General features: G+C 61.9%; 3 protein-coding genes across 3 annotated transcripts; all 3 read right to left on the reverse strand.

The window, feature by feature from the left end:
* Nucleotides 1-434: 434 nt before the first annotated feature.
* BESB_048820 (uncharacterized protein) lies at nucleotides 435-12357 on the reverse strand (the record flags this gene model as incomplete). The annotated part of the gene is made up of 8 exons (XM_029363333.1): nucleotides 435-5083; nucleotides 5572-5687; nucleotides 5941-8087; nucleotides 8242-8824; nucleotides 9201-9357; nucleotides 9889-9937; nucleotides 10195-11536; nucleotides 11813-12357. The coding sequence occupies 8 exons, from the start codon at nucleotides 12355-12357 to the stop codon at nucleotides 435-437; spliced, it is 9588 nt and encodes a 3195-aa protein (XP_029220699.1).
* A 3786-nt stretch (nucleotides 12358-16143) lies between these two features.
* BESB_048830 (uncharacterized protein) lies at nucleotides 16144-17247 on the reverse strand (the record flags this gene model as incomplete). The annotated part of the gene is made up of 1 exon (XM_029363334.1): nucleotides 16144-17247. One exon carries the CDS (start codon nucleotides 17245-17247, stop codon nucleotides 16144-16146), a length of 1104 nt encoding a protein of 367 aa, XP_029220700.1.
* A 3976-nt stretch (nucleotides 17248-21223) lies between these two features.
* Nucleotides 21224-23585, reverse strand: BESB_048840 (uncharacterized protein; the record flags this gene model as incomplete). The annotated part of the gene is made up of 3 exons (XM_029363335.1): nucleotides 21224-21948; nucleotides 22204-22666; nucleotides 22887-23585. The coding sequence occupies 3 exons, from the start codon at nucleotides 23583-23585 to the stop codon at nucleotides 21224-21226; spliced, it is 1887 nt and encodes a 628-aa protein (XP_029220701.1).
* Between the last annotated feature and the right edge of the window lie 407 nt (nucleotides 23586-23992).

The following is a 23992-nucleotide window of genomic DNA, read 5'->3' on the forward strand; positions in this document are numbered from 1 at the left end:
TTCTCTCTAGTTTGCTTGTCTCACGTGCCTTTACCTCTCTTCTCCTCACTCGCGCACTGCCTTTATCGCCTTCCTCTAGCTCTGTCTGGTGTACCGTTTCTTGGTCTCTGACCGTTTTTTTCTTCGTCCCTTCCGCGCTTTCTTTAGTCCTCCCGCGCTTCTTTTCGTCTTCCCCCCGCGCCTTCCTTCTCTATTTCCTCCCCGTCTTCGTCCAGCGCTTCTGGCTTCCTCCGCGTCCCTATCTCTAGTTCCCCCTTCCCTTCTGTTTCTCCTGTGTCATTATTCTCTTTTCGCCTTTCCTCTGCCTTCTCAGATCTCCGCTTGCTCTCACCGTCGCAGTGTGACTCCCGCGGTGCTACCGCCCGCTGCAGACTGCGTTTTTCAACTTCGCGTTCAGCCTTGGCACGGCGAGGTCGCCTTCCCGTCCCTCGTCGTCAGTCAGCGACAGAGAAGAGTGATGCTCTGGGACACGGATCGGAATGTCCTCGACTTGTCTCTTCTGGATGAACCTGATTCCTTTGCTCTCGTGTGCACCTTTCTGAGTGCGCAGCGAGACTTGCGGAAGCGGAAGAAGGCGTCCGCCGTTTTACTTCTTTCACGTGGTCTGCTGGCGCGCTTCGAGCCACCGGGGGCCTCCGCCTGCCCGCTTCTCCTTTCTTCGCCAGCTCCCGCGTCAAGCCCACGCATCGTCGCCCTCTGCCGAATTTCTGATCTCTACCAACGGACGCCGACTTGGTCATCCAAGCGTGGTAGTCCAGGGGCGCTTCGTCCCGCGTTTTGTGGCCGCTTGCGGCAGCTTCCTCCTTCTGTTTCAGGCCCGCACTGAAGCTGGAAGGAGCCGAAACGGCCTTCGCCAGAACGCAGGGTGGCTTCGGCGCTTCGAAGATCCCCTTCCCAGTAGCGAAAAACAGTCCTGCGTCGTCCGTCACTTGCTTTCCACTCCCGTCGCGCCGCAGTGCGACGAACGGAAGCCCAACACAGTCGCCTGCATCCCGTGCTCCGTACTCGCGAGCCACGCTGTTTTGCGTCGCGGGTGACTCTGACCATCTTGGAGTCCTTCCGGCCTGGAGCCCCAAAGTGTCCCCTCCGACTGCGGTCGGAGGGGACCGTTGGCTAGAGGGCCGTCGGGCGAGGGGCGATCCCGAGAGGGAGAGAGACGAGCTCTCTCTGGAGCGCATAGTCTGATGGCATTTTCCGCGTTTTTGCTGGCTAGGCTCCACGGTGCTGGAGCACCTACTGTTCGATGAGAAAGCGAGTGTAGTGCCGACAGGAGGCCAAGAGAGCTCTTCGCCTCTCCCTGCTGCAGCGCGGTCTCCCCTCACGTGCTTCCCTTTGGTGCCTCGCGTGCGACCGCCCGCAGCAGGTGGCGAGCGAATCAGCGACGCAGGGGACAACGCGGAGAAGGATCCGGAAGAGCGGAAGATGGAGAGCGACGGCGACGCAGAGACGCAGCCTGCGGAGACCACGGGAGACACGCTCCCTGTGTGCCGGGTGGAGGAGGCCCGACCAGACCCGTCTCCGCCAAAACCCCCGGCGCGTCCCGCCAGGCCTGGAGAGGCATCAGCGCCGCTGTCTGAGAAGGCAGAGAAGGCGGCGTTGGAGGGTGCAGGCTGCCAAAACTCGAAGGCGCCGTCCCCCAAACTGACGCGTCTCCCTCTATGGACTCCTGGCACAGAGCTGCTCGACGGAAACCTGAATCGCGCTCCGGGCGATGTCTCGTCTGGCGGCACCCCATCCTCCACGCTGCGCGACGCCGAGCGATATGCGACCACGGCTTCGCCCTCGCCAGGGCAACTCGCTGCCTCGACTCGCGTGCCGCGTACAGGCGCTGCATCGCCATGGCTGCCGTCTTCTCGACAAAGGGCTGCGGGAGCCTGCGACGACTGCTCGAGAAGGAGACGCAGATGCGGCGAGACAGCCGTATGTCCCATCCGGTGGCGGCTGGCTAGCAGCGCCTCCTTCGTCCCGGTCGCTTGCCTCTTCGAGGGCACCAGCGCGTGGCGTTCCTGCGGGAGGCCTTGGATGTCCTCAGCCCGCCCCCATGAACCAGCCTCAGGCTGTTGTCTGTCCAAATGCTTCACCGCACAGGAGAGAGTGCCGGCGCTGTGGGTCTGCGTACTCGCGGAGGCTTGAGCATAGAAGGAGGCGCTCGCCGCCGCCGAAGCGGTCTCTGGCAAGGCCCCCGCGCTCCCATACCCGCTTGGAGAGAAGAGACTCGCGACGGCCGCTGTCAAGCTATCCAACGCGTGCAACGAGGAGCGAAGCGCGCCGTTGCGTTTGCGGGCTTTCTGCATTTCGCCTCCTCGGTTAGCAGACGAAATTCGACGGCCGCTTCGCTGCGCAGAACAAGGCATGGAAGCCTCTGTCGAGGCTCCGCCCGCCTCCATGTAGCCGAGCGGGGCCCCAGCGGCGCCAGCGGCGGCGCGCCCCGCTGCGGCCGGTTGTGAAGCTTCGTGCCTCTTTCGTGCGACCTTGGGGACACTCGCCGCGACGCCGGAGGATGCCGGTCTTCGCTTTACCGACCGCGACACAGGCAAACAGTCCTGCGTCGCGTCGCCCTCCGGCTGCCAGCTCTGGGGCCCCGGCGCCCCTCGCGCTTCGCAGCTTCTTTTGCCGCCAGCCCGCATGCCTTCGCGGCGCTTTCCGCTGCAGCCAGAAACAAGTAAACGCGAGTCTGAGCGAGCAAACGTGCTTGGATGCCGCGACACGCCTCCGCCTGTGAGGTAGGCGTCCTGCGGGGCAGACAGCGGCCTAGGAGACGCCGCGAACAAGCCGTCGGTCGCGGCGGAGACCGGCACCCCCCCCAGCGGTTGATCATGGAGGAAGCGCAGAGCCGAGAGGATGGCGGACGAGACAGGCGCAGGCGCCGAAGGAAGGGACGAGGGGGCAGGAGAAGAAAAGGGCTGCGCAGTCGGTTGGCTGGCGAAGGACGCGAGCTTTTCCACACGCTCAGGCGCAGCTCGCCACGGATTCAGTGAACGCGTGCGCGCCGGTTTGAGAGTTCCGCCGATCACGCCGGTGTCGTCGTCGCCCCGAGTGGAGGAGACGGATCCCGAGCCACCGCCTTTGTCTGCATCGAATGAAAGGGCAGCCAGCGACATCGCTGTCCTCTCAGACTCTGGGCATTCCTTTATCTTGTCTTGAGAGGCCCCGGCTTCCGCCTGTTCAGGCGCCTCCTGAGCCTCGGCATCCGCAGGCCGCGGAGCTTCGCTTTCCAGGTCCGCGCTCGTGCGGCCTTCTCTCTGGGCATGCAACGCTTTTACGCACGCTCCTTCCGCCTGCGGCTGCTCGCGGTTTAGATCATGTTCAGCGTCTTCACCTGACCCGCCCGCCAGCTGGGCTGCCGCCTCTTGCTCGCCACCGGCAGACGTGCCCGGTGCTCGCACGAGCTTCTTCCGCCTCTGCGCCTCGCGTTCCCTCGACGTCTTTCCGCCTTCCGTGGCCTCGTCGGAGGAGACAAGGGACGTCTGCGTCGCGGCGTCGACCGCGGCCCCTCGCGCCTCCTGAGGCGGCGGAGGCAGAAGCAGCTGCGGTGCCTCCTGCTCAATCACAGTGAAACAGTCGTACAGCGACAGGCCCAACAGGTAGCCCGTCAGCTGCAGATCGTTTGGCTCAAAATGGCGCGTTGCGGCGCGACTTCCCACGCCAGACACACCTGCTGGCGACCCACTGACGCCTCCGCTTCCTCCTCCAGGCAGTTCGCTGCCAGGCGTATGTACGCTAGAAACAGCGGGGGCACAGCCTGCTGCTGTGAACCAGGAAGCTCCGCCACTGGATGCGGGTGGCGGCTGCCTTGCCCCGAGGTCGGCTCCGGCGCCGAGGCCGCGGTCCATGCTCTCATTCGTTCTGTCTCGCGCCGCGATTCTGTCGCCCGCAGGGGCCCTCGAGCGCGACGCGGCGCCGGGCGCCTCTCGAGAAGGGGATTTGGGAGTTCGTTCTCGTCGCGCGACTGTCGCAACGAAATGAGCCACCTGAGGCCCGCGCGCGACACCCGCTCTCGCGGCACTATGGGCGTCGCGCCGCCGCCCGGAGAAACAAGGGGCCCGCTGTCCCGCCGCCGACTCTTCAGGTTCCTCCACTATCCCTGGAGACAGTCCAGCTGCCGCAGGCGCGTTTCGCCGGCCATCTCGTCCCTCGCAGTCCGACTCGGAGGCTAGCCGCTGCTCGCCCCTGGATTCGGTACCGGCGGATGGAACATCGAGGCCGCCGCCAGCGCTCGACGCCGCGCTCCTCCGCCTGACTCTCTTCCCTTCCTCTCTTCCGCGGGTTCTACGCGGCGGCCGCGGTCCTGCACCGCCCTCGCCGCTCGCCGCGCCGGTGGGACGGGGTTTCCGCTCTTGCGTCGGCGAAGCGTCACTCTCGCTTAGTGTGGCTGGCGGCAGCAGCGACGCCCCTCGACCAGCTCGTCGGCGCCGCGCGGCCTTCGGGCCTCCACTGCTCGCCCGCTTCTCGCGGGATCCGGGGTCCAGACGCGACGCGCCCGCCGAGGATGCGGTCGACGCCGACGCCGGAGACGAGGACACGGAAGGCGCTCCAGCGGCTGCGCCAGCCGCCGCTTCATCTGAGGCGCTTCGCCTCCCGCGAGACGCCCGGCTGACTGAGGGACAAGGCCCAACGCCCGCCGGGTCCGTCAAGGCAGCGGAGAAGGCCGCTGTGCCGAGACGTCCCTCAGCACCGGAGAGCTCAGCGGACGAGGCCTGGAGAGTCTCTGAAGACCCGGGAACTGCGGAAAGAGGTTGAGATGACGGCGGGGATGTCGACTGCCCCCTGGGCCTGAGAGACTCCGCGGCCGTTGACGGCACGCCCGCCGCCCCTGCGGCCGACGCCGAGGACGAGGGAAACGCAGCGAAAGCATTGCGAGAAATCTGCTCGCGAGAGAGTCCAGGCCTCACAGAAGAAAAGCCGTCGCTCGCCGACCAGCAATCGCCTGACGCAGGCGAGTTCGGAGCCAGAGGCCATGTAGTTGAAAGTGCGGGGCCGAAGACTGACGCCTCCAAGGTGTAGCTACACACGATGCCAAGCTCCCGCCCGCAAACCACTCGCCCCGCGCCCTCTTTCGACCTCTCCATCCGGAACGAAGACTCTGTGGAGAGACGCGAGGCACACACACCAGCGCGTGACTGTGTATGAGTTCGTGTTGACGGTGGCGCCTGGTACGCGAAGGCCTCCTCAGATCCGGAGGCGAGCACCCCGATGCGAAAGTGATATGCCCCCGCATATCAGCAGATATGGGTGGATGTGCGACCAAGCCTCTTTCCACAGGGACACGAGTTTGTAACGCAGGTGACTCAGGCCTCCGGCGTCTACTGTCGCTAGTACTCACGCGTGTGAACAAGATGCGCCGGAGGTCGCTACACTACGAAGAGGCGCGGCAGGCAAGGCGCGACCCTCAGCTCGCAGGCACGCGAAGATGCAGCTGTGTAGGGCGTCCACCCAGGGCACAACTCGTGTTTCATCCTTCTACTGACGTGAATTACTTGTGAAGCGCATGGTGCGTCACTCAGGCAACGGAGGCTGAATGCCCGCTGCGCGTGTGTCGCGACCGAAGCACCGACCCCTCGCGCGACGCACCTGACCGACAGAACCACGGACAGCGGCTTTCGAGGAGCGCAGGCAAGAGGCCGCTTGTCAGACGCCCTGGGGCGCCCGCCGAAGGCTCCACGGGCTGCTCCTCCGCGTTGCAGTACCTGCGAAGAACGAGAAAAAAAGCGGCGAGAAGACTCCTCGAGGCTCAACGGAGAGGCCACGGAGCGGCCCCCTCTCGCTTGCGTTCGCTTTGTCGTGAGTCGGCCGGCAGCCTGGGGCGCGTCGAGTTCACCTGAAGGCAACTCAGAATGGAAAGTGACGGGAGACGCGCGAGAGCGCGGCGCGTGTCCGCGTGTTTCGTGACTATGCGTCGCCCGAACCGGGGGTCGCGGCGTGCAGCTGGTGCGCACTGACATGAAGACGTCGAGCTTGGTCGAGTGCGAGTGCAGGTCTAGGAAGAGGAGTGCGCGACTGTCGAGCTGCGCCTGGTGAAGCAGCGCCTTCGCGCAGAAGATCGCAGGATGCGTCCGCGCGTCCGGCTCCCGCCACACGCGGTTCAGGTCCTGGCCGCTCAGCGCGCAGCGGCTGTTGCCGGCGACTACGCCGTCGGGGTTCAGCATGGGGACGACAAAGACTCGAAAGTGCTCGCGGAGCGCCGCGGCTCGCGGCTCCGGCCCCAGCAGAAACGACAACAAGCCCTGCAGCACCCAGCTCGCGCCGCTCTCGCCCGGATGCACGCGGGCGGAGACGAAGAGGACCGGTCGGCACCACGGCGCCACCAGCGGCCGCCGGCACGACGCGCACAGGGGCACCTCGCGGGGGAGCGGCGCGCGGCGAGGCCGCGGAGACGAAGCCTCGGCAGCTGCCTGCGCGCGTGCGGCGGGCGCCGGAGGAGACGGATGCACGCGGGTCGAGGATGGCGAAGAGGGAAGAAACGACGATGAGACAGGAGCGGAGGACCGGAGACGATACGACGCGGGAGCGGACGAACACAAAGACGAGGCGCGACCCCGAAGAGACGCACACGGCAGGCACGAGGCCAACCGTGAGCGCGAAGAAGGAAGGGAAGGCGGAGGCGGAGCCCGCGATTCGGTGGCTGGGCGCTCGCGAGAGCCGCAGACAACGCTCGCGCACTCCGCGCGTGGAGACCAGAGACGCACAGCGCAGGCGGGGGGCGACGACAGTGAGGCCCGAAGGGACCCCGCACCCGCTGGCTCGCGGGTCGTGGAAAGGGACGAAGCCTGAGGCACCCCCGCTGGACTGCCCCGGGGGGAGGAGGACGATGAGCGCATGCAGGAGGCCCGCGTCGGGCTGAGCGCCGCTGAACACGAAAAGCTCGCTGCGCGTCCAGGAGAAGCAAACGATGAAAAAGGAGAGTGACACCTGCCTTGCTCGCCCGGTAGTGCCGAGATGCCCGCCTCCGGGTTGGCTTCCTTCCGCGGTGTGTGTGCGGCACGCAAGCGTTGCGGGACTCTCGTGTCTGGCGCTTCTGCCGCCAGGCGCTTTTCGCTCGCTTGGCCCTGCCTGGGCTCCGGCTCGTTTTCTCGGTACCCAAGACAAATACCCCCGGTCGGTGCCTCCTGATCCCCTCCCGCGGCCTCTGCCTCTTCTGCGTCCTCGGCTGTGGATTCACGCTCTAGCGCCGTCCCGCCCGCGCATCCACACCCGCGCGCCTCCGAGGCTGACGGGCTCCAATTCGCCTCCGGCTCGCTCGCATCCCTCTCCGTTGCTCGCGACCCGAGACCCGTCGGACTGGGCCTTTCCCACTGCAGTTGGGCTCCAGGCTCCCCCGTCGCCCCGGCTCTCCTGTCGCCTCCCCTTCGAGACGCTTGGCCAGCGCAGCCCGCCTCCGATGGGGCGGCGTCGAACCGCAGAGAACAGAGAGAGCATCTTTCACTGAGTTTCAGGGGGCGCCCGAGAGGAGAGGACAGAGCGGAGCGAGGCGAAAGCGGCGCCTCGCGCGCGCGCTCCCATGGGTAGTCTGCGGGCGGCGAAGGAGACAGCGCGTCCAAGAGCGACCGACGGCTGTCCGGCGCAGGCGTAGCGAGAGCGAGCCGGGGCTCGCTGCCGTCTACATCTCCGTGTGCCTGCAGGTGTAGGAATGGGCACGTGTTGGCCTGCTCAACTCCATCCGCTGTGCCTCTGCGCGGCGCCGCTTCAACGGGGTCTTCCGCGCGCACAGACAACGACGCACGCGACCGCCGCGCCCGCGGGGAGCACCCCCGATGAAGCAGCGAAGCCGCGACGTGATAGTCCAAGCCCTGTTTGCGGCCATCGAAGCAAAGCGACCGAGGGTCTCCGTCGAGCGCGCGCCACCGCTGACGCCCCGGCGGGCGCTGTCGCGTGGCAGCTGCACTCGTCTGCGCACCAGAGCGTCCCGGCCCGCACTCTGAAGCAGCGCGCCAAAGTCGAGAGGGACTCAGCCGACCGTCGCGCCGCCGCCCAAGGGACGGCGCCGGAGGCGAGAAGCGAATACTCGATCCCGAGAGGGAATCTGGAAGGGGATTCGTGATGCAGAGAACGGGGCACGTGAGACCGCCCGGCGTCGTGCAGAGCGCGTCCTGAACGCACAACTGAGCACACACGAGGAATCCCCACGCCGTTGACAAGCAGGCACCTCGGCGAGACACGGTGGTTGAGAGGCTGAAGACGCGTCAGGAGGCGGAACCCGCGAAGCAGACCGGCGTGCAACCGATGTGCGCAGTGGCGGCGTACCCGCGCCGCGGCCGGCTGGCTTTGGATGCACTGAAGGACGTCGAGGAGATGCGAGTAGGTGTACAGACAACCCGAGGCGAAGTACACCGTGTCGTTTGGGCGTTTGAAGGTGAACGTGAACTCCAGCGTGCTGAATCTGGTGCCCGCACCGCCGTGAGTGGCTGCTCCTGTCTCGGATGGGCCTCGGCCTGCTCCGGGGCCTCCTGCTTCCGGAGTCGGAGTCGACGGAGCGACTCCGACTCCGACCGAGCCCGAACGCTGGAGAAGGCCCGCGCCGACGCCAGGAGCGAGGGAGCCAGGCGACGGGCTTCCACGTCGTCCCGTAGACGCAGTCAGCGCAGGCGGTGCCCCCGCACACTGGAGATAAGACGCAAAGGGAACCGCCGCCGAGAGCGACGAGCGGATTCCGGCCCCAGCGATGTCGGTGCCTTTCAGGTACCAGTTGCGATAGTACTTTACGTTCTCCCCTAGCCGCCTCCAGACCGCTGCGCCGTTGTCTCGCTGCTCGGCGACGGAGAACGTCAGCGGACGCATCCCGTGCGCGAAGAGCGAGTCCGACTTGACGAGGTTCGCGATTTTAAAGCTGCGCCAGAATCAAGCGACATGCAGCGCCACATACAGCGATTCAGCGACCCGTGGGCATGCACATACCGCACGGTGCGCCCTGCAGCAAGGCGCAATAGCCACGAACGCCTCTCTGCTTAAAACTGCAGATGCAGCCTCGCGCCTGCGTACAGTCGACGCCGGGTCACACTCCACGTCAGCAAAAAGACTTCTCAGACTTCAGCGTGTTCAGCCTAAAAGTTGCAAACCCGTGCAGCACGTGCGCGACGGACCATCGTGTCGCCCTGGGTCCTCTCTTCGCCCTCCTACGTGACATGGCATATACTAATTAGGTGCGATGGATTAGAATTTCTATCAGCGCTGGGGCGCCGCGCCCGCCCCTCGACCGCACGCACGTGGCTGTGAAGGGGAGGGCGGCGTTGTGGTGCGCCTGCATCGAGACCGAGAAGAAAAACCAAGAGGTCTTCACAGCTCCTGCGTTCGCATCCGGTCTGAGCAGCAGCAGGTACTCCGCCTTCTGATGTGCGTTCTGCACGGCGAGCTTCAGGTTCCCTGCGCGAGCAGCGCGACATGAAAAGACAACTGGAGAGCGTCCGGCCGATGCGACGCCAAGGAGCTATTCGGAGGGAGTGCGCGTGCATGGCGCGCGAACAGCGCCGCAGCCCAGGGAACTAGCAGCGCGCGGGACGGTGTGAAGGGAGAGAGACGCGGACTGCGCCCGGAGAAGGGTAATCTACCTCTCGGCTAAGGGACCCAAATAGCAAGCAGGAAAATCGGAGCCTCAGGCATGCAACGCACCAGCGGAGCCCGATAGCGGACACACTCGGCGCTCAAGTGTCCGCTGCAGTGCAGGCCCGGAAGCGTAACGGGCCAGAAGCGAGCCAAGGAAACATCCAAAAAGGCCGGTCGGCTGGGCATGGGCGGCGGAGACTCAGGCCCCAGCCGGCGAGACAAGATGACGAGTGGCAAGCGCGTCACGGTGCACAGCTCGTCGTTGAGCATCCCTCGCCAACGAGACAGCAGGTGCCTTGCGCCCGGCGCTCGGCACGCTGCGCGGCCGCAGCCTGGCAGCAAGTTTCTTACCGCTCTCGAACCGCGAATCAAACACGAGGGCATCCGGCGGCACTGTCACCTGCGACACGCAACCAAGCAAGCACCCCAGCTGACGCCTGCAGGCCCATCAATCGACACTACTCACACATCCACACGTGGCGCCTGCGGCCTCACTGCAAGCGGGCGAGCGCGGATTAGCTCTGCTCCCCTTCTCCGCACGATGCGGCATGCCCCAGTGGTCGAGTGTTCCCGGACGCCTCCCCCGTGCAGCAGTGAAACCTCTAAGATAGCAGCTGGTATAGCGGCCGGCCTAGGTTCTCGAATGTATTCACTCACCACCTTACCCTGCCTCCCGAGCAGCTCAGACATGCAGCAGCGCGCCCGATACGGGATCCCAAAGACCGAAGAAGGCGTGTCCTGTTCCCAGACAGAGGGCCTGTCTCTGATGTGCCGCACCCCTTCTCCCGCCCCTGCCCCCTCCCACCCCCCCCCCCCCCGCTCATCTCCTCTGCGTGAGCTGTGGAGGCGAGACGGCCGGCGCGGCGGCTCTGACGAGCACGAGATGGTAGGCTTTTCGGTTGCACTCACCACGTCCCTGCTTCTCGTCTCTGGAGGTGTAGGCACCCCTGTCAGCGGTGCGCTGGTGTGAACCCTGCCAGCGCACGCGTAGTCCAGCTGGAGGACGTGAGACGCTCGCCACGGTTCTGCGTGCCGGGGCAGACTCAGCGGAAGCTCGTCCAGGGTCTGCGGCCGCGCGTACGCAGGCAGAACGTTTAGGTAGTCGCGTGTGGCGCTGCCGGCGTAGCAGCAGACGCAGCAGCTCCATCCTGGCCTCGCGCTCCGTGCTTTGGGCGGGGCGGGCTCAGCAGCCCTGTGCGAACGTTTCGAGTCTGCACTGGAGCCCATGGCCCCGGTCCGCGACAGCGCCGCCGCCAGGCCCCAAGGGACAGAGGGCGCCTGCCGTCCGTAGCGGGAGGCGAAGAGTGCTGCGTTGGCACAGCAGAGGCAGGAGGAGGGCGATCTCGCCCTCTTCCGGGAGAAGTGAAAGCCAGGTGAACCGTGAAGGGGCAGTCCATCCGTCGCGATGGCTGGCGGGTCCGCCTCAGGGGCGTCCGGACCGCTGGGGCGTCTCGGTAGATCGTGCTCTCGACCCTCATCGACGACGCTAGACAGAGTACCCGAGGGTTCCAGAGCGTCTCCTCCGTCGCCTCGTGGTGCACCAGCAGTCTCCCTATCGGGAGCCTTGACCGGGGCAATCGCCCCACCAGCGTGCGGAGAGACTGCGGCCCGTTCAGGGGACGGCGACGCGTCTCCGATCCCAGCCACGCGTGGCCATGGCGAGCCCGAAGCCGGCAAAGAGAGGTCAAGTGCCGCGGGGTGACGCCCTGCCGAACGGGAGCCGTTCCTTGACGCCCCCCAGAGACAGCCGCGGCAGCAGCAGCAGCCGCCACCTGGCCGCCCCCATCCTGCGCCCCTCAACCGCGACGGAGGGCATTCGTCCTGTTTCTCGCTCGTCGCGAGACGGGCGCCAGCTCCTGCTGAAGGAACTGAACCCGCGCTGCTTTCGTGGCACGTGAGCTGCGCCGGAGGAGACGAACGCGCATGGAATGGCACGCCACGCTGGGAGACATGCCGGGCCGCGGCCGGCAGGGGCGGGGTGACAACTTCAGGCGCAGAGCTGGGGGACACAAAAAAAGACGAAGTCGGTAAGCGCGCAGCTGCACCATACAACGCTTTCCATCACTGTAGGATTTAGGGTTCCGTGCGGGCGACCTGCGGAGATGCATGCGATTCTGCATAGCGGGCCCCGATCAACCCAAAAATCAGCAGGCCCCTAGCCAGACGCGTACTTAACAAGGCTCACCACAGAGAGGAGTGCCTGCATCCACCTGCCAGTTCCTGAGGAGCCTTCGAGGTTGAAGCCTTTGTGCGTTGCGGTGAAGGCTTGACTTACCCATGCTTAGGCTGGCGAGGAACTGTCTCACACTCGTCGTGGTAAACCAGAATGCCCCCGAGCAAATATCTGTAGCCCGTCGCCTCGACGAGAAAGCCAGGGACTGCGCCACCCCGGGCTCCCTCGGGGGGCTTCTGCGGGGACGATGAGGGCGACAAGCAGTGAGGTAACGCAACAGTCGACGCCTGAGACGAAATCGGGCGAGATGTGCGCGACCCAGGAGCTGTCGAGGAGAAGGGGGACCGCAGACTGGCCTGCGGGGAGCCACATGAAGGGGAGGCAGAGTCAAACGGGTCGTCAGCGGCAGATTCCGGAAAAGAAGAGGCAGGAAAGAAGGATGGAGCGGACTGGTAGAGCGACGGAGACGCACACGGCCCTTGGGGGCTGCTGGGGCGCCGCGAAGGCGCCGAAGGGACCTTATCTCCACCGGCGGAGACGCCGAGTGCGCCGCCCTGGAATCCCAGCGAAGGAGCAACAGGCCGAGCAGAATCTCCGTCTGTCTGATCGTCGCCCTCGCCCCGTTCTCTGTCCGCAAGTCCTCCCATGGTGGCGTCCCTTAGTCGAAAAGAGGAGAGCCAGCGACGTCAGGGAGCCAGTTGTCTTCCGCCTGGGCACCACCCCGAGCCTCTAGGGCCGGCTCGCTGTTTAACTTGCCAGGTATCCCAACCGCCACTCGCAGGCGCGTCTCGTCTTCGCCCCTACCACCCTCCTGCTACCGCCAGACCAGCCTCTTGACTCCTGCTGGGGCGCGGCCTCGGCCCCCCAGCTCGCGCTCGCCCTCTTTCCTACTCGCGCTGCCCTCCGATCAAACCAGAAGGAGTCTGCAGGAGACTCGGTGCGCCTTGCCATTAAGGCGCAGTCGAGCGTTCGTCTTATCCAGATGCACACCGGTCTCGAAAAACTTTACATCCTCACGCGCTTGCAGTGCTCCTCTACGCGGGACGGGAGGAAGCCGGCCTGCGTGAGCGTTTTGAGGGAACGAGGGAGAAGGCGAGGTTCCACACGCACGTGGCAACACACAGAGCCTCAGGACCCAAGCGAAAGGAGGCATCACCCCGTGGCGGGATGGTTTGGAGAGAGATGAAGAGAATCTCTGCAGGCCGCTACATCCCCCAAGCCCCTCACAGAGTGGCGACCGAAATAAGAGGCTGGTGCAGGCGGCCGAAGCACGGCTTCGGGGTTAATAGAACTTAAAATACTACTAATTCCTAGTACTGCAAGACCTCCGATAATCCAATCAGTTGCCTCTGGATTTAACACCATCAAGCTAGTACTTAGTGGAGGATACATTGTCCAACCAAGACCCCAGTTGGACTGACAGCGTTGGGCTGGGCCGCGGAACTCCGTGAGCTGCGCGTGCGCAGCGGAGCGTCGTCCGACAAAGCTGCAACGCTGCCACGGAATGCAACTGATGTCCGAATGCGGCGCCTGTGAACGAGTCACTGCCTGGAAGCCGCAGTTTGCTGTACGGCTACTCGCGATAAGCCGCGCGGATTCGAATATGCTCTTATCCTCGCCTCTGTGGGCGAGAAAATCGAATATGATGCCAGTAGCTGACAACCTCACCCCTCCTGGTTGAGGAAGGACAACAGACAACCCGGAGGCACGCAGGCACGGAGACACAGGACCTCGACCTGGGCACGGGCGACAGAAGCGCAAGACGACCTTGTCGTCCTCGGCAGGCGCAAAAAACGGCTGAGCAAGAGGAAAGACGGAATACACACTGGCGGAAGTGGATGGATTTGCGTGTGTCTGTCGTGCCACTACTGAGTTGCTTGCTGCCCAGTTATGCGCGAGCAAGGGCAACATGTCGTGATGAAAGCGTGCAGAAGCGTGCGGAGTCTCAAAACCCGCTCGGCCCCACGACGCTAGAGTCCCACACAAGGCTGGACGCCGCAAAGTGGACGTTTATGCCGCGCTCTGGTGTGCACGTTTTTGCGGATTTCTCGTGTTCCGGCGTTCCTCGCCGTCCAACTAGCCACATGCGGAGCCTTGAGCTGCCCTGCCCGGAGGGTTGGTTGTGTGCGGCATCGCTTCTGGCCCCGTTGCATGCGCCGCGCGGAGGGCGGCGGCCTGCTCCGCGGCCCCACGCCTTCGGCGAGACACAGCAGAGCTGATAAAACTCCAGCAGCAAGAACATCCTCGTGGTGGATGCGTCTGTGTGCTGATCCATGACCCATTTTCTGAGCGACTATACATGATCTGGGAGGGGAGGCACTATACTTTGGCGACCACATCAGAATCACATCTGCGTGTATGACGCGGGCCGTCGAGAGGCTCAACAGCTGCATCGACCGATTGTTTGTGAGTCGTTTGACGCGAAAACTACCATTTGCGTGTCACTGTCGTAGATTCGTTACGAGGGAGTAACGGGCATCCCGGACCCAGCGCAGGCTGCAGACCAAAACAGTACTCGGCCGTCTTGCCGTCCAGGACCGCCACTGTGTTTCGCCGTCCAGGACCGCCACTGTCGGTGATTTCGATGTGTCCTCAGGTGCTGCGCGCTGTGATCCACAAACCACCCGACAAAAGAGCCACGAGACTCCCTGTGTTGCCTGTCAGAGGAAACGTCGACGTGAGGCAGCCGCTGGAGCACCGCAGATGGTCACGCACATCCAATAGTTGCGGAGAGCGTGATGCAGACCACGATTGTGTACATGGTGAGGCGATGACAACAACTCTGATGGGACTACCGTTCTGCGGGATACAGTCAGATGGAGGCAGCTTCGGGCTGCAGGCGTTCTGATTCTAAGAGGAGACTGGTTACGCATTGTTGGTATCAAATTATGCCGGGCTATTGTTTCTGTACACATGTCACGCGATTCAGAACTGTACGGCTCCAATCGAATAAGCAAAGACATTATAGTATCTAGATACCTCCGGTTATGTATTCACCGAGTAACCGAGGTGCTAAATATGGTCCTAAAGACAGGAGAGTTGTATTGTCTGTAGTATCCGTCGTCAATGGCTCCACGATTTCTGCCATGCAGTGGTCCCCTTGGACACAGAATAGTTTCTACATCGTTGTCGCGTGTTGCTAGACTTCCAGGTACCTGGACGTTTTATGAGACACAGCGCGGCCTGCAAATGCGTTACGAGGCGAAAACAGAGAAAAAAAGCTTTTAAGGGACTTTCTGAGACAGCAACCAGCTAAGAATTTACAACAACACACCCTGCCTTGAGATTGAGCACCATCCTTCGTAGTTCTATATGCGCCCTGCCGCACGTCCCCGCCTCGTCTACGAGCAGTTCAGCTGCTGCCACTACCGTCCGAAGAAGAGGAGCTAACAAGAATCCGATCCGTGTATTCCGTACAGACTAACATCAAGAAGGCGACTACCAAAGTGAATGTCATGATATTCGTACAGCTTGTATACAAATCTAGACCAGAGGCTGTCACAGGCAGCTCGCATGAGAGACAGCCCCCCTAAACCTTATGTCTGTTAATGCTTCCAGATGCATCGGCGAACAAACAGAATCTTCAGCTCACGTTGCCTCAATATTGAGAACGTGGAAACGTGGAGGATTTGGAAGCGTGGATATTTTGAAACTTAGGTGTACATTCCCCTCCTTTGACAGGTTCCTCCGCGTGCGAACTACGTTGCATGAGGCACCAAACGAAGAAACTGGTGTTTCCTGCGTGTTCTCTTCTACAATCGCTTCCCTCGACTCCAAACTGGACGCGCGCCGAGGCAACGCGAGAAAAGCCACGGATATTAATGTAAAAGCAAAAAAGTAGCGTCTCACTTCGTTTCTAAAGAGAAAGACGACTGGGACATCCCCTTGCCAAGGGCGACATGACTGCATCGCAACCAGTGCTCATGCAAAACAAGATACAAGCGGAAGACTATAAAGTGGAAATAGAAAAAGAAGAGGGACGAAGAACTGAAATTGTTGTGCGACACATCGCGAGTACAGGAGGCAGGGGGCTCTCTTTGAAAGTCCCGTGCAGATGTCTTTTATACGACCTGTTTGCAACAGGATTCACGGCTCGGAGCATGCTCGGCAAACAAAACTGTGGATCCCTCGGGTTTTGTGGTCAGGCTTGGAGACGAAACGTCGTTCGTCGCGAAAACGCCTTTCCTTATGTGTTGTTGGCGAGAACTGGTGCGCGGCGGCTCACTCTCGAAGCGAACCGTTCCTCCTGCCAGTGCATGAAAGCTATCGATCATGACTGCATCTTCCTCGACCAAGCAACTTGAACGCTCAGTGTCTCTCGAGCGTCTACACGCAGCTCTCTTCCCTGCACGTATGCATCTGCATATCGATCCCACGCCGTAGGGATTCATCACACCGAGACCGCAGGGTCTCCATCATCCCGGATTCTACCTTCACCTAAATCTGGGGCCTCCAAAACTCGCGCGTGGCCCGAAGCTTGGTCGGGCGCCCATGCTTGGACGTGGACCGAACCCAGCCGCCATCGGCATGCCCGGAGCCCCCATCATTCCTGCCCCCATGCCAGGCATCATTCCCATGCCAGCGCCCATCATTGGCCCGGGGCCTCTAGGCCCCCGTATACCCGGTGCCCCCATCATGGCCATGCCCGGGCCCATCATCATGCCCGGGGGTCTCGGACCCCCCATCATGCCTGGTGCGCCCATGCCTGGAGCCATCCCCGGCGGCATGAAGTTGTCGAATGCGTCACCCGCCTCCATCATGAGCCGCATCTGCGCCTGTTGCTTCAGCTTCTTCTCGTTGTAAGAGTCAATCGTCTCTGCGAAGAAGGCCCCTATGCCAGCGACGACGTACAACCCGCTGCTAATAAGCGTGAGGTACCACGGCAAGCCGACTGCAGGGTAGGGGATCTGCTGCCCCGCAATAATCATTCGCCAACAGGTGTCCGTCTCCCAAATCCAGTACCCCAGACAACCGTAGCACACAGCTCCAGCTAAGAACCAACAGCCCATTTGGAGGTACGCAAGTTTCCCAAAAATAAAAAACCACCCGACTCCAATCAGCCCGAGGGCTCCGCCCACGGACAGCGCGCCCAACAGAATCGTGGAAATGGTGCTAATTCGCTTGTAGCAGGACATTCGCGTGCTGATGGCGTCCTGACACTGAGGCGGACACTGGGTCGCCCACGCCTGGAACTGCGCGTTCGACTGCGTAGACTGCTGACCGATTTGAATAGCCACTTTTCCTCTCGTCGTGACGTCAGCCACGCGCTGCGTCCACGTGATGTACGCACTACCGCCATCATACACGATGTTGTAGAGCCCGTAAGATGTCTCACTGACGGACAGCGTTTTCTCCTTGCTGCGGAACACGTATCGATACTGAATGGGTGCTGCATTCCGCCAGGTGCTCAGAATCATCGCCCCTACAGATATGCCCGCCGCTGCAATGACGCAGATACAAAGCAGATACCACATCGACGACGTCTGCTCCGGAATCTCCTCGGCTTGGCGCCGCTTCTTTTTCTGTCCGTAAGCCATGGTTTAGAAGCGTGGCGGCGAAGACAAGAGATGCCCAGAAACGGCTGAGGGAGAGTCGGACACGTACTGTGCTCCAGACCAAATCCACAGCGAGCGAGGAAAAGGCCGCGACTCTTCTGAAATATGGAAACAAATCAGACTTGCCGCAGCGCCTTCACAAGAGCTTGTGCAGAAGCCTCTTTCTTTTCGAGGTCCAAGGAGCGCCCAGACTCAAACTGACAAGACACAGAAACCGCCCCGTCGCACCTAAGCGACACGTGTTCTCCGATGCCTCGTGGCACGCAGCTCACAGCAAATGCCTCCCGATCGACTGTCGCTGCTACCGCGAACCGGTAACCTAGCTTCGCAATGCGGAGGAGACGGCCATTCTGCACGACTGCCGCAGCCTGTTTGGCGTGTAGTGTAGAGAAAGGCTTTTCTACCAGATGCAGCCCGCCTAGAAAGTAGGGATGATAGGTTGCGCCGGAGGCGAAGCTCCGGTAAGTCCCAGAACGACTTCACGGTTCCAGTTGACTTCGGGGCAGAAGACAGTTCCAGTGAAGTCCTCTGCATGCTTCATCCAGCCAGCAGGAGCATCCCTCGAATGAGACGGCACAGAAACAGCGACACCGCAAAACAGAGCTCACGAGATGTATTCAGACTCACACAGAACAAAAACACAGGTTTCCGCTCTCTGCTCAGAACGTCAACAAAAATCGAAAGGCGAGGGAGCAAACTGTGAAGGGGAGAGCCCGCGTCGCCTGACTCATGTGTGACCAAGCTCCGCAAAAATTGAACGTACTGCGACGAAAAAAAAGCTACAAGGGGAAATGACGAGACTCACTCCCGAAACAGTCTAACAAAGGAAAGTCCAAGTGAAATAAGGAAAACTAAGGGAGCGCCTTCGTGCCTCGCCAAGCCGATTGATGCGACGCGCAATCGACGGCGAGCACATGGCTGGGAGCGCGGACTGAGGCACGAACAGTAGCGGAGACCTAAGGTATTGTGCAGATTCCGTTTACCGACGGAGATTATGCAACAGATTCACCTGGGACACAAAGGGTGGGACGCAGCACAGTTTTTCTCGGCTCTGGCTGCCCATACAGCCTCCGCGATCTTGTTGGTGGTGACTGATACGGGCCTGCTAGAGTCCTCGCAGACGCGGTCGCGCTCTCCTCTTGCCGGCATGCCTGACCTTTTTGCAGCGTGGCGAGCGAGGGAACATGCGGGAGGACTGAGGCGGGCACTTGCTGCTACGGTGCACAAGTCACACGGCCATTCAGACAGAAACAACCCCCCCACGCTGTAAGAGAAAATATTTGTAATCACCGATGTACATCCCACACCTTCAGCAATCGCCAGTCGCCCCAGCATGGAGCCAGCTAGACCCTGCCACCGTCGTGGCACGTAGGGCTTCGCACTTACGAGAGAACGCGTCGAGCGAGCAAAAGAAACACCTTTGCGTGAAAACGGACTGGGAGCAACCATTCGTTCTGCGTGCGGGTTGACGCCTTCATTTGCTGTCTAGTGCCAACCGTGTTGCAACGCCACACTGTTGAGGGCTACAGTCCGTTGACCCGCTTCTCTTCAGGCGAGCTGTTGCCTCGGGCGCGTCGCCCAACGTGCTGAAGGCCTGCCACCTCGCACGGAGGTTCTACCAGCAAATCGGCATAACTAAACACGTTACTTTTCGTTCTGATGAAAAACGGACCTGGCAACAGAGGCGCTCCGCCGGTATCAGACACGTTTTGACACACCGCGACCTCTGTGGCGCGCAGCCACGTGGAGATTCCTTGCCCAGCAGGAGGCTCCTGGGTGCTTTCGAAGGCACATTCGCACAAAGAACCACTCTGTCGACGCACTGGCGGAGAGCGACACGGTCGACCGTCACGTCCCGCCCGAGACTGTTCTAGAAAGCTCCATGCTAAGAACCCCCAACAACCCTCCGACTCGCAAAGGGGTTTTTCTAGGTCCGACCTTTAGCGAAAATGTTGTCCTATGCTTGGCCGTCTTCAGAGGATAGTGTGAGGCCGCTGTTGCACAGTACCATCGCCGCTGATCGACCCACGAGCGCCATGACATAGTATCTGCCTTTCAGGCGGGTTACGGGCACTGCCAGCTAGACACTATGGCGTTGTTCCTTGCAGTCATCGAATCCGCACGGGGGCGCGCGTCCTCGACAAACAGGAAAGGAAAACGCAGCGCTACTCTCAGCGGCCCCCTGTCGCTAGCTCGTGAAAGATGCTAGGGAGGGCATTCCGGCCGGCGTGAGCACGTTGCCGATAGTTTCGAAAGCCTACCTACGAAAAGGTTGCGTTCATAGGTGTTGCAGCATTGTCGGTGCATGCAGCTATTGCCAGACCCTGGCACCAGGGCGCCACCTGTCGCGTCAAATGATGTAAGTAGAGTTCTCTGTGACGCGGCAGCTATTCCTTCACCGCTCGTCAGCATAGGCGTGCTACGGAAGACTGCAGATGAGTGTTCCGCCGGTTCCCCCTCCAGTAGTTCTGGCGCTGCTGCGGTGATCAGCTTTTCCGCTCACGCCATGATACGGAACAGAGGTGGGCCGAACTCATGTCGCAGCTCCAGCTGACCACATAGTGAGAGGAGTGCTATGGCGGTCGGAAACAAGGTGTCTCGAAAGGTTGTCACTCTCAGCCAAGGTTGCGAGCTTAACGCAAAAGATCCTCTTTCACAAATGGTCAAAAGTGTAGACAGGGGGGACGTGACGTGGCGGGACAATGGCTAGTCAGACAGAGACAGTGTGCAGTGGGTTTCGCCCACATCGCCTGTTGGGGAGCTTCTGCCAAGCGCTCACAGGGGGGACATCGCGTGCTGTGATAGGGGCGATGCATCTCTTTCGCAGCGTGACAGCGAAGACGCAGGTGCAGAACGGACATGCATCTTGCCGTCTTCCATGGGATACGAAGCCGCTGCTCGCCTCGGCAGTCGCAGCCCAAGCCCGCTGTGCATGTGCTTCAGTTCTACCTCGATCTAATGTAGAGTGTAGGCCGTCCATTCGGGCTGCCACATTTGTTTTGCTTTGGGCATCGCCGGCGTGACAAGCCACCTTCGACGGTGCACAGGCTTCCATCTCTGCGCTCTGGTTAGAGACGCTCGTTTCCTGGCTCTCTTCGCCCCTCAGTACCTGGGTTTGTGCGCTCGCGTCGCCGTCAAGATCGCTCCGTGCCTCCCTGCACCAGTTGTTTGTTGCAGCTCTCATGCTTTCCTCAGACTGGGCCGTGCATGCGAGAGTGTCGTGACAGCTGTCTTTGCTTGTTAGCAGCCACGCGTTTTCATTCCGTGCCAGCCTTGAAGCCGCCATGCGCGCTGCGGAAGGCAACACCGCACACGGCTGGCATTCCATTTCCGTGGCATGGGTCAGGCGCTCAGCCTGATGATTTGGTCGGCTACAGATGCATTTCCCACGTGACATGACGCCGACTCACAGCACCAGCTGATCCCCTGGAGACGTGCCTTCACGAGTTGCCTTGCATGGCACAGTATCGCATCACGGTCAAGCAAAACGCCGAGCCCATTCGTCCTTCCTAGAATGGGCTCGGACGACCACGCCGCAGCAGAGACGCTGCGGCGACAGTATGTGTGACCGAAGGGATCTTGACGGATGCGAAGACTTACCTTTGGCGACCTGAAAGAACTTTCGCGCCATTTGGAGTGCTAACCAGTCCTAGAGTGCACAGAGACACACAAAAAGGGAGACACGCCTGAAAGACGTAGATAGTTTCGGTACATTTTGCAGAGAGCTAACACGGATCGCGGAAAACGCGGTGCCGAAATCCCGGAGTGTGTAGTAGTTCAGGTGGAACCGAAGCCCAGACGGATGTGCCGTGCTCGATTGTCCTCCGGCGACCCACATCACTGCTCCCTACGCGTAATTCCGGTTTCTGCAGAGGGACGGGAGTGGCATTTGGACGACGGCGATGGAAGAGTGGTGTGGTTATACTGCTTCTCTCGCGACGGAAATCGTAAACAGATGTCACGTCAGACGTACACGGATTGCCGTTTCCGGTCCTTGCCCCGGCTCGTCGCCATCGTGTCCAGCTTCCTCCCGGTCCTTGGGACCGGCCGTCGTGTCGCTGGGTGCTCTTTCCGCCGCAGGTCCTTTCCTGCTGTTGCCGACTCGAAATGATCTCGTCTCTTTCTCGAGCTGATTTGCACGAGCGACGTTCAGGATGTTTGCCGCCGCGACGGTCGGACTGAGCGCCACGCGGTCTTCGCGAAGGATTTCCCAGTAGTGCCCACAGCGACACTGGGCAGTGGCGACGCTAGCGGCCTCCGTTCCCGTCTGCACTCCGCTGCCGGCTTCAACAGCAGTGTCCGGGGCTTTATTCCCACACTCGACGCGACCGCCCATCGGGCCTCCCAGCCCCTGACCCCCCTTCGCGTCCATGCCTGTTGAGCGAAAGCTACGCGCGCCTCCCTCGCCTCCCGTTTCCGCCGCTTCGCAAGCGTCCTCTGGAGCGGCCTGCGATAGTCCGTACAGAGTGCAGAGCGCACAAGACAGAGAGCTGGAGGCCCAGCGAGCTCGCGACGCCGCGTCCGGCGCCTGAGTTGTAGCAGACGAATGTGTAACGAGAAGAAGGCACCCTGTGGGGCCGAGGATACGGCCAGTTTCTTGAAGGACTTGTAGCACGCGACGCCGAGCGGCAGGAGTGTCGAGACGCTCCGCTCGAGCTCGGCTCGAAACGGCGTCTAGAAGCCCTGGAGGCCGCACGCGCACAGAGAAAAAGGGGAGGAGTCAACTTCTCCTCCCGCCTATCGCGTCCACCAATCAAAGACCTGAGACCATTGCCGCTGCGCGCCCACCTTGGCTGTACGCAAACCGTGCACTCGGGCCGCGCGCCTGGGAGAAGCCCCGGCTCCAGCCCCCCGCTTTTTTCGCAGTTCTGAACCGTATTTCCGACCTCGTCGGTCCCCGCTGCCGCCCCTAGGAAGTCCTGTTCTCCCGGCTCTCACCTTTGTCAATGACGAGGTCTACGCTGCCGGTTCGGAGGGGCAAAGCACGGGCGTCTGCCTCTAACCACAGCTGACCGCCGCCCTTCCGGCTTCTCGCCTGGCTTTCGCCTTCGAAGGTGCAGCCATACGAGAGTGAAAGCGATGTCTCGTTTGTCGCGGCAGCTCCTCCAGTGACCTCGACGGGCTCGCGAGACAAGTCGTCAGCTGACCGCGAGGAGCTGCCTTCCGCACGAATCCGCTCGCGAGACGACGATTGAAGACAGAACCCGCCAGAAAATGCACGCACGCTGGAAGGTTGACGTCCGTGCAGGCGCATGCAACTGTTTTGCGGCTCCACCGAGGCGGATGCCGCACAACGACGGAGCTGTTCGAGAGGCCGTCTGCAAAAGTCAATGTTGAGAACGAATGGGAAGCCGCCGCGCGCTTCTAAGTCCAGCCCGAGACGCGAGGTCCCACATCCGAGCTGCGGACAGACTCGACAGGAGGCAAACCGAGAGCCGAGTCCTGAAGCCAACCTGGAGGGCCTCCCGCGCTTGCGCAGGCCGACGAACCGTGGACATACCAGACTCCAGGACGGAGGAAGACATCAGCTGTCGAACGCGGAAGAAGGACAATAGTAGCCGCACGAGAGTGTCACACCAAGAGCTCGAAGAGTTGAACTTAACTAACGAAGGGCCTCTTACCATCACAGTCAAGGCCGGCCGCCAGACGGTTCCTGTAGTCCCCAGCAGCGGCGGCGGCGCAGCGCCTGACGAATCCACGTTCTCGCCTGTCCCTGCGGGGCGTCGCTGCTGCACAGAATCCGGCGCTCGACCGGCGCAGCGCGCCTCTTTCGTCCAGTATAAAAAATCGTGTCCCTTCCGCTGTGGGGCATGAGCGCCGCCACGCGGCTCTGTGGCGGGCACGATAGTCATGGAGACCTCTGTCTGCCTGCGGTTCGGGCCTGTCTCTGGGCAGGGGGTTGCCGCAGCGGAAGAGCCCTCTGACCTCCTGGACGGCTCCTGAACCCCGCATCCGTGTGAAACGGGATCAGCGCCGCAGTCGCTCTCCCTCTGACGACAGGGCTGAGGACGGCAAAAGTGCGCTGCGGCAGTGCGTTGGACTGGGACAGGCGACTCGCCTACGCATGTCTCGCGGCTGTCTCGCACGCACCGCTGCTGCTGGCTAGCCAGCGGCAGCACTCTCTCAAGAAGGACGGATCGCAGCTCATTCCATCCTGCGTACCACTCGAAAAAACCCTCTGGCTTCTCGAATCTCCTCCGCCAGTACTCCCTCGAGGCGTAGCACCTGGCGGGCCTCGCTTCCTGCTCGTCTACGCAAGCAGCTGCTTCAAGGGGGGACACGCTGCCCTCCGCAGATGCAGAGTGCAAGGGAGCTTCCATGGTTCCGCCGTCCGGCTCGTTGCACCCTGCTAGCGCAGTCCATTCGGAGAATATTTTTTCCGTCTCCTGGCGTTTCGTTCGGCCCTTGCTGGAACTGAGGACATACGCTTCACCGCGAAAGTGTCGGAAGAAGGTGCGCTTTTCAGTGCGCGGTTTCGAGGCAACCTCTGAAATGTGCAGAGTTTCCTCTCTTAGCCGACGGGACACGAATCATGGCATTAAGCCTACGGACGAAGGACTTTCTGTGTCTGACGTTTTGAGTCACCGCATAGGCAGACCGTGGAAAAGCGGCAGGTGCGAAAGCCAAGCATAAACACAAATCGTCGTCCGCGCGCCATACCAAACGGCGCACGAGTGTGCCAGACGCGACAGCGGACGGTGAAAGTCCTTCTGGCGCACTAAGCCCA

The sequence above is a fragment of the Besnoitia besnoiti genome, chromosome III (assembly GCF_002563875.1).
Source record: "Besnoitia besnoiti strain Bb-Ger1 chromosome III, whole genome shotgun sequence".
Classification (NCBI taxonomy): Eukaryota; Apicomplexa; class Conoidasida; order Eucoccidiorida; family Sarcocystidae; genus Besnoitia; species Besnoitia besnoiti.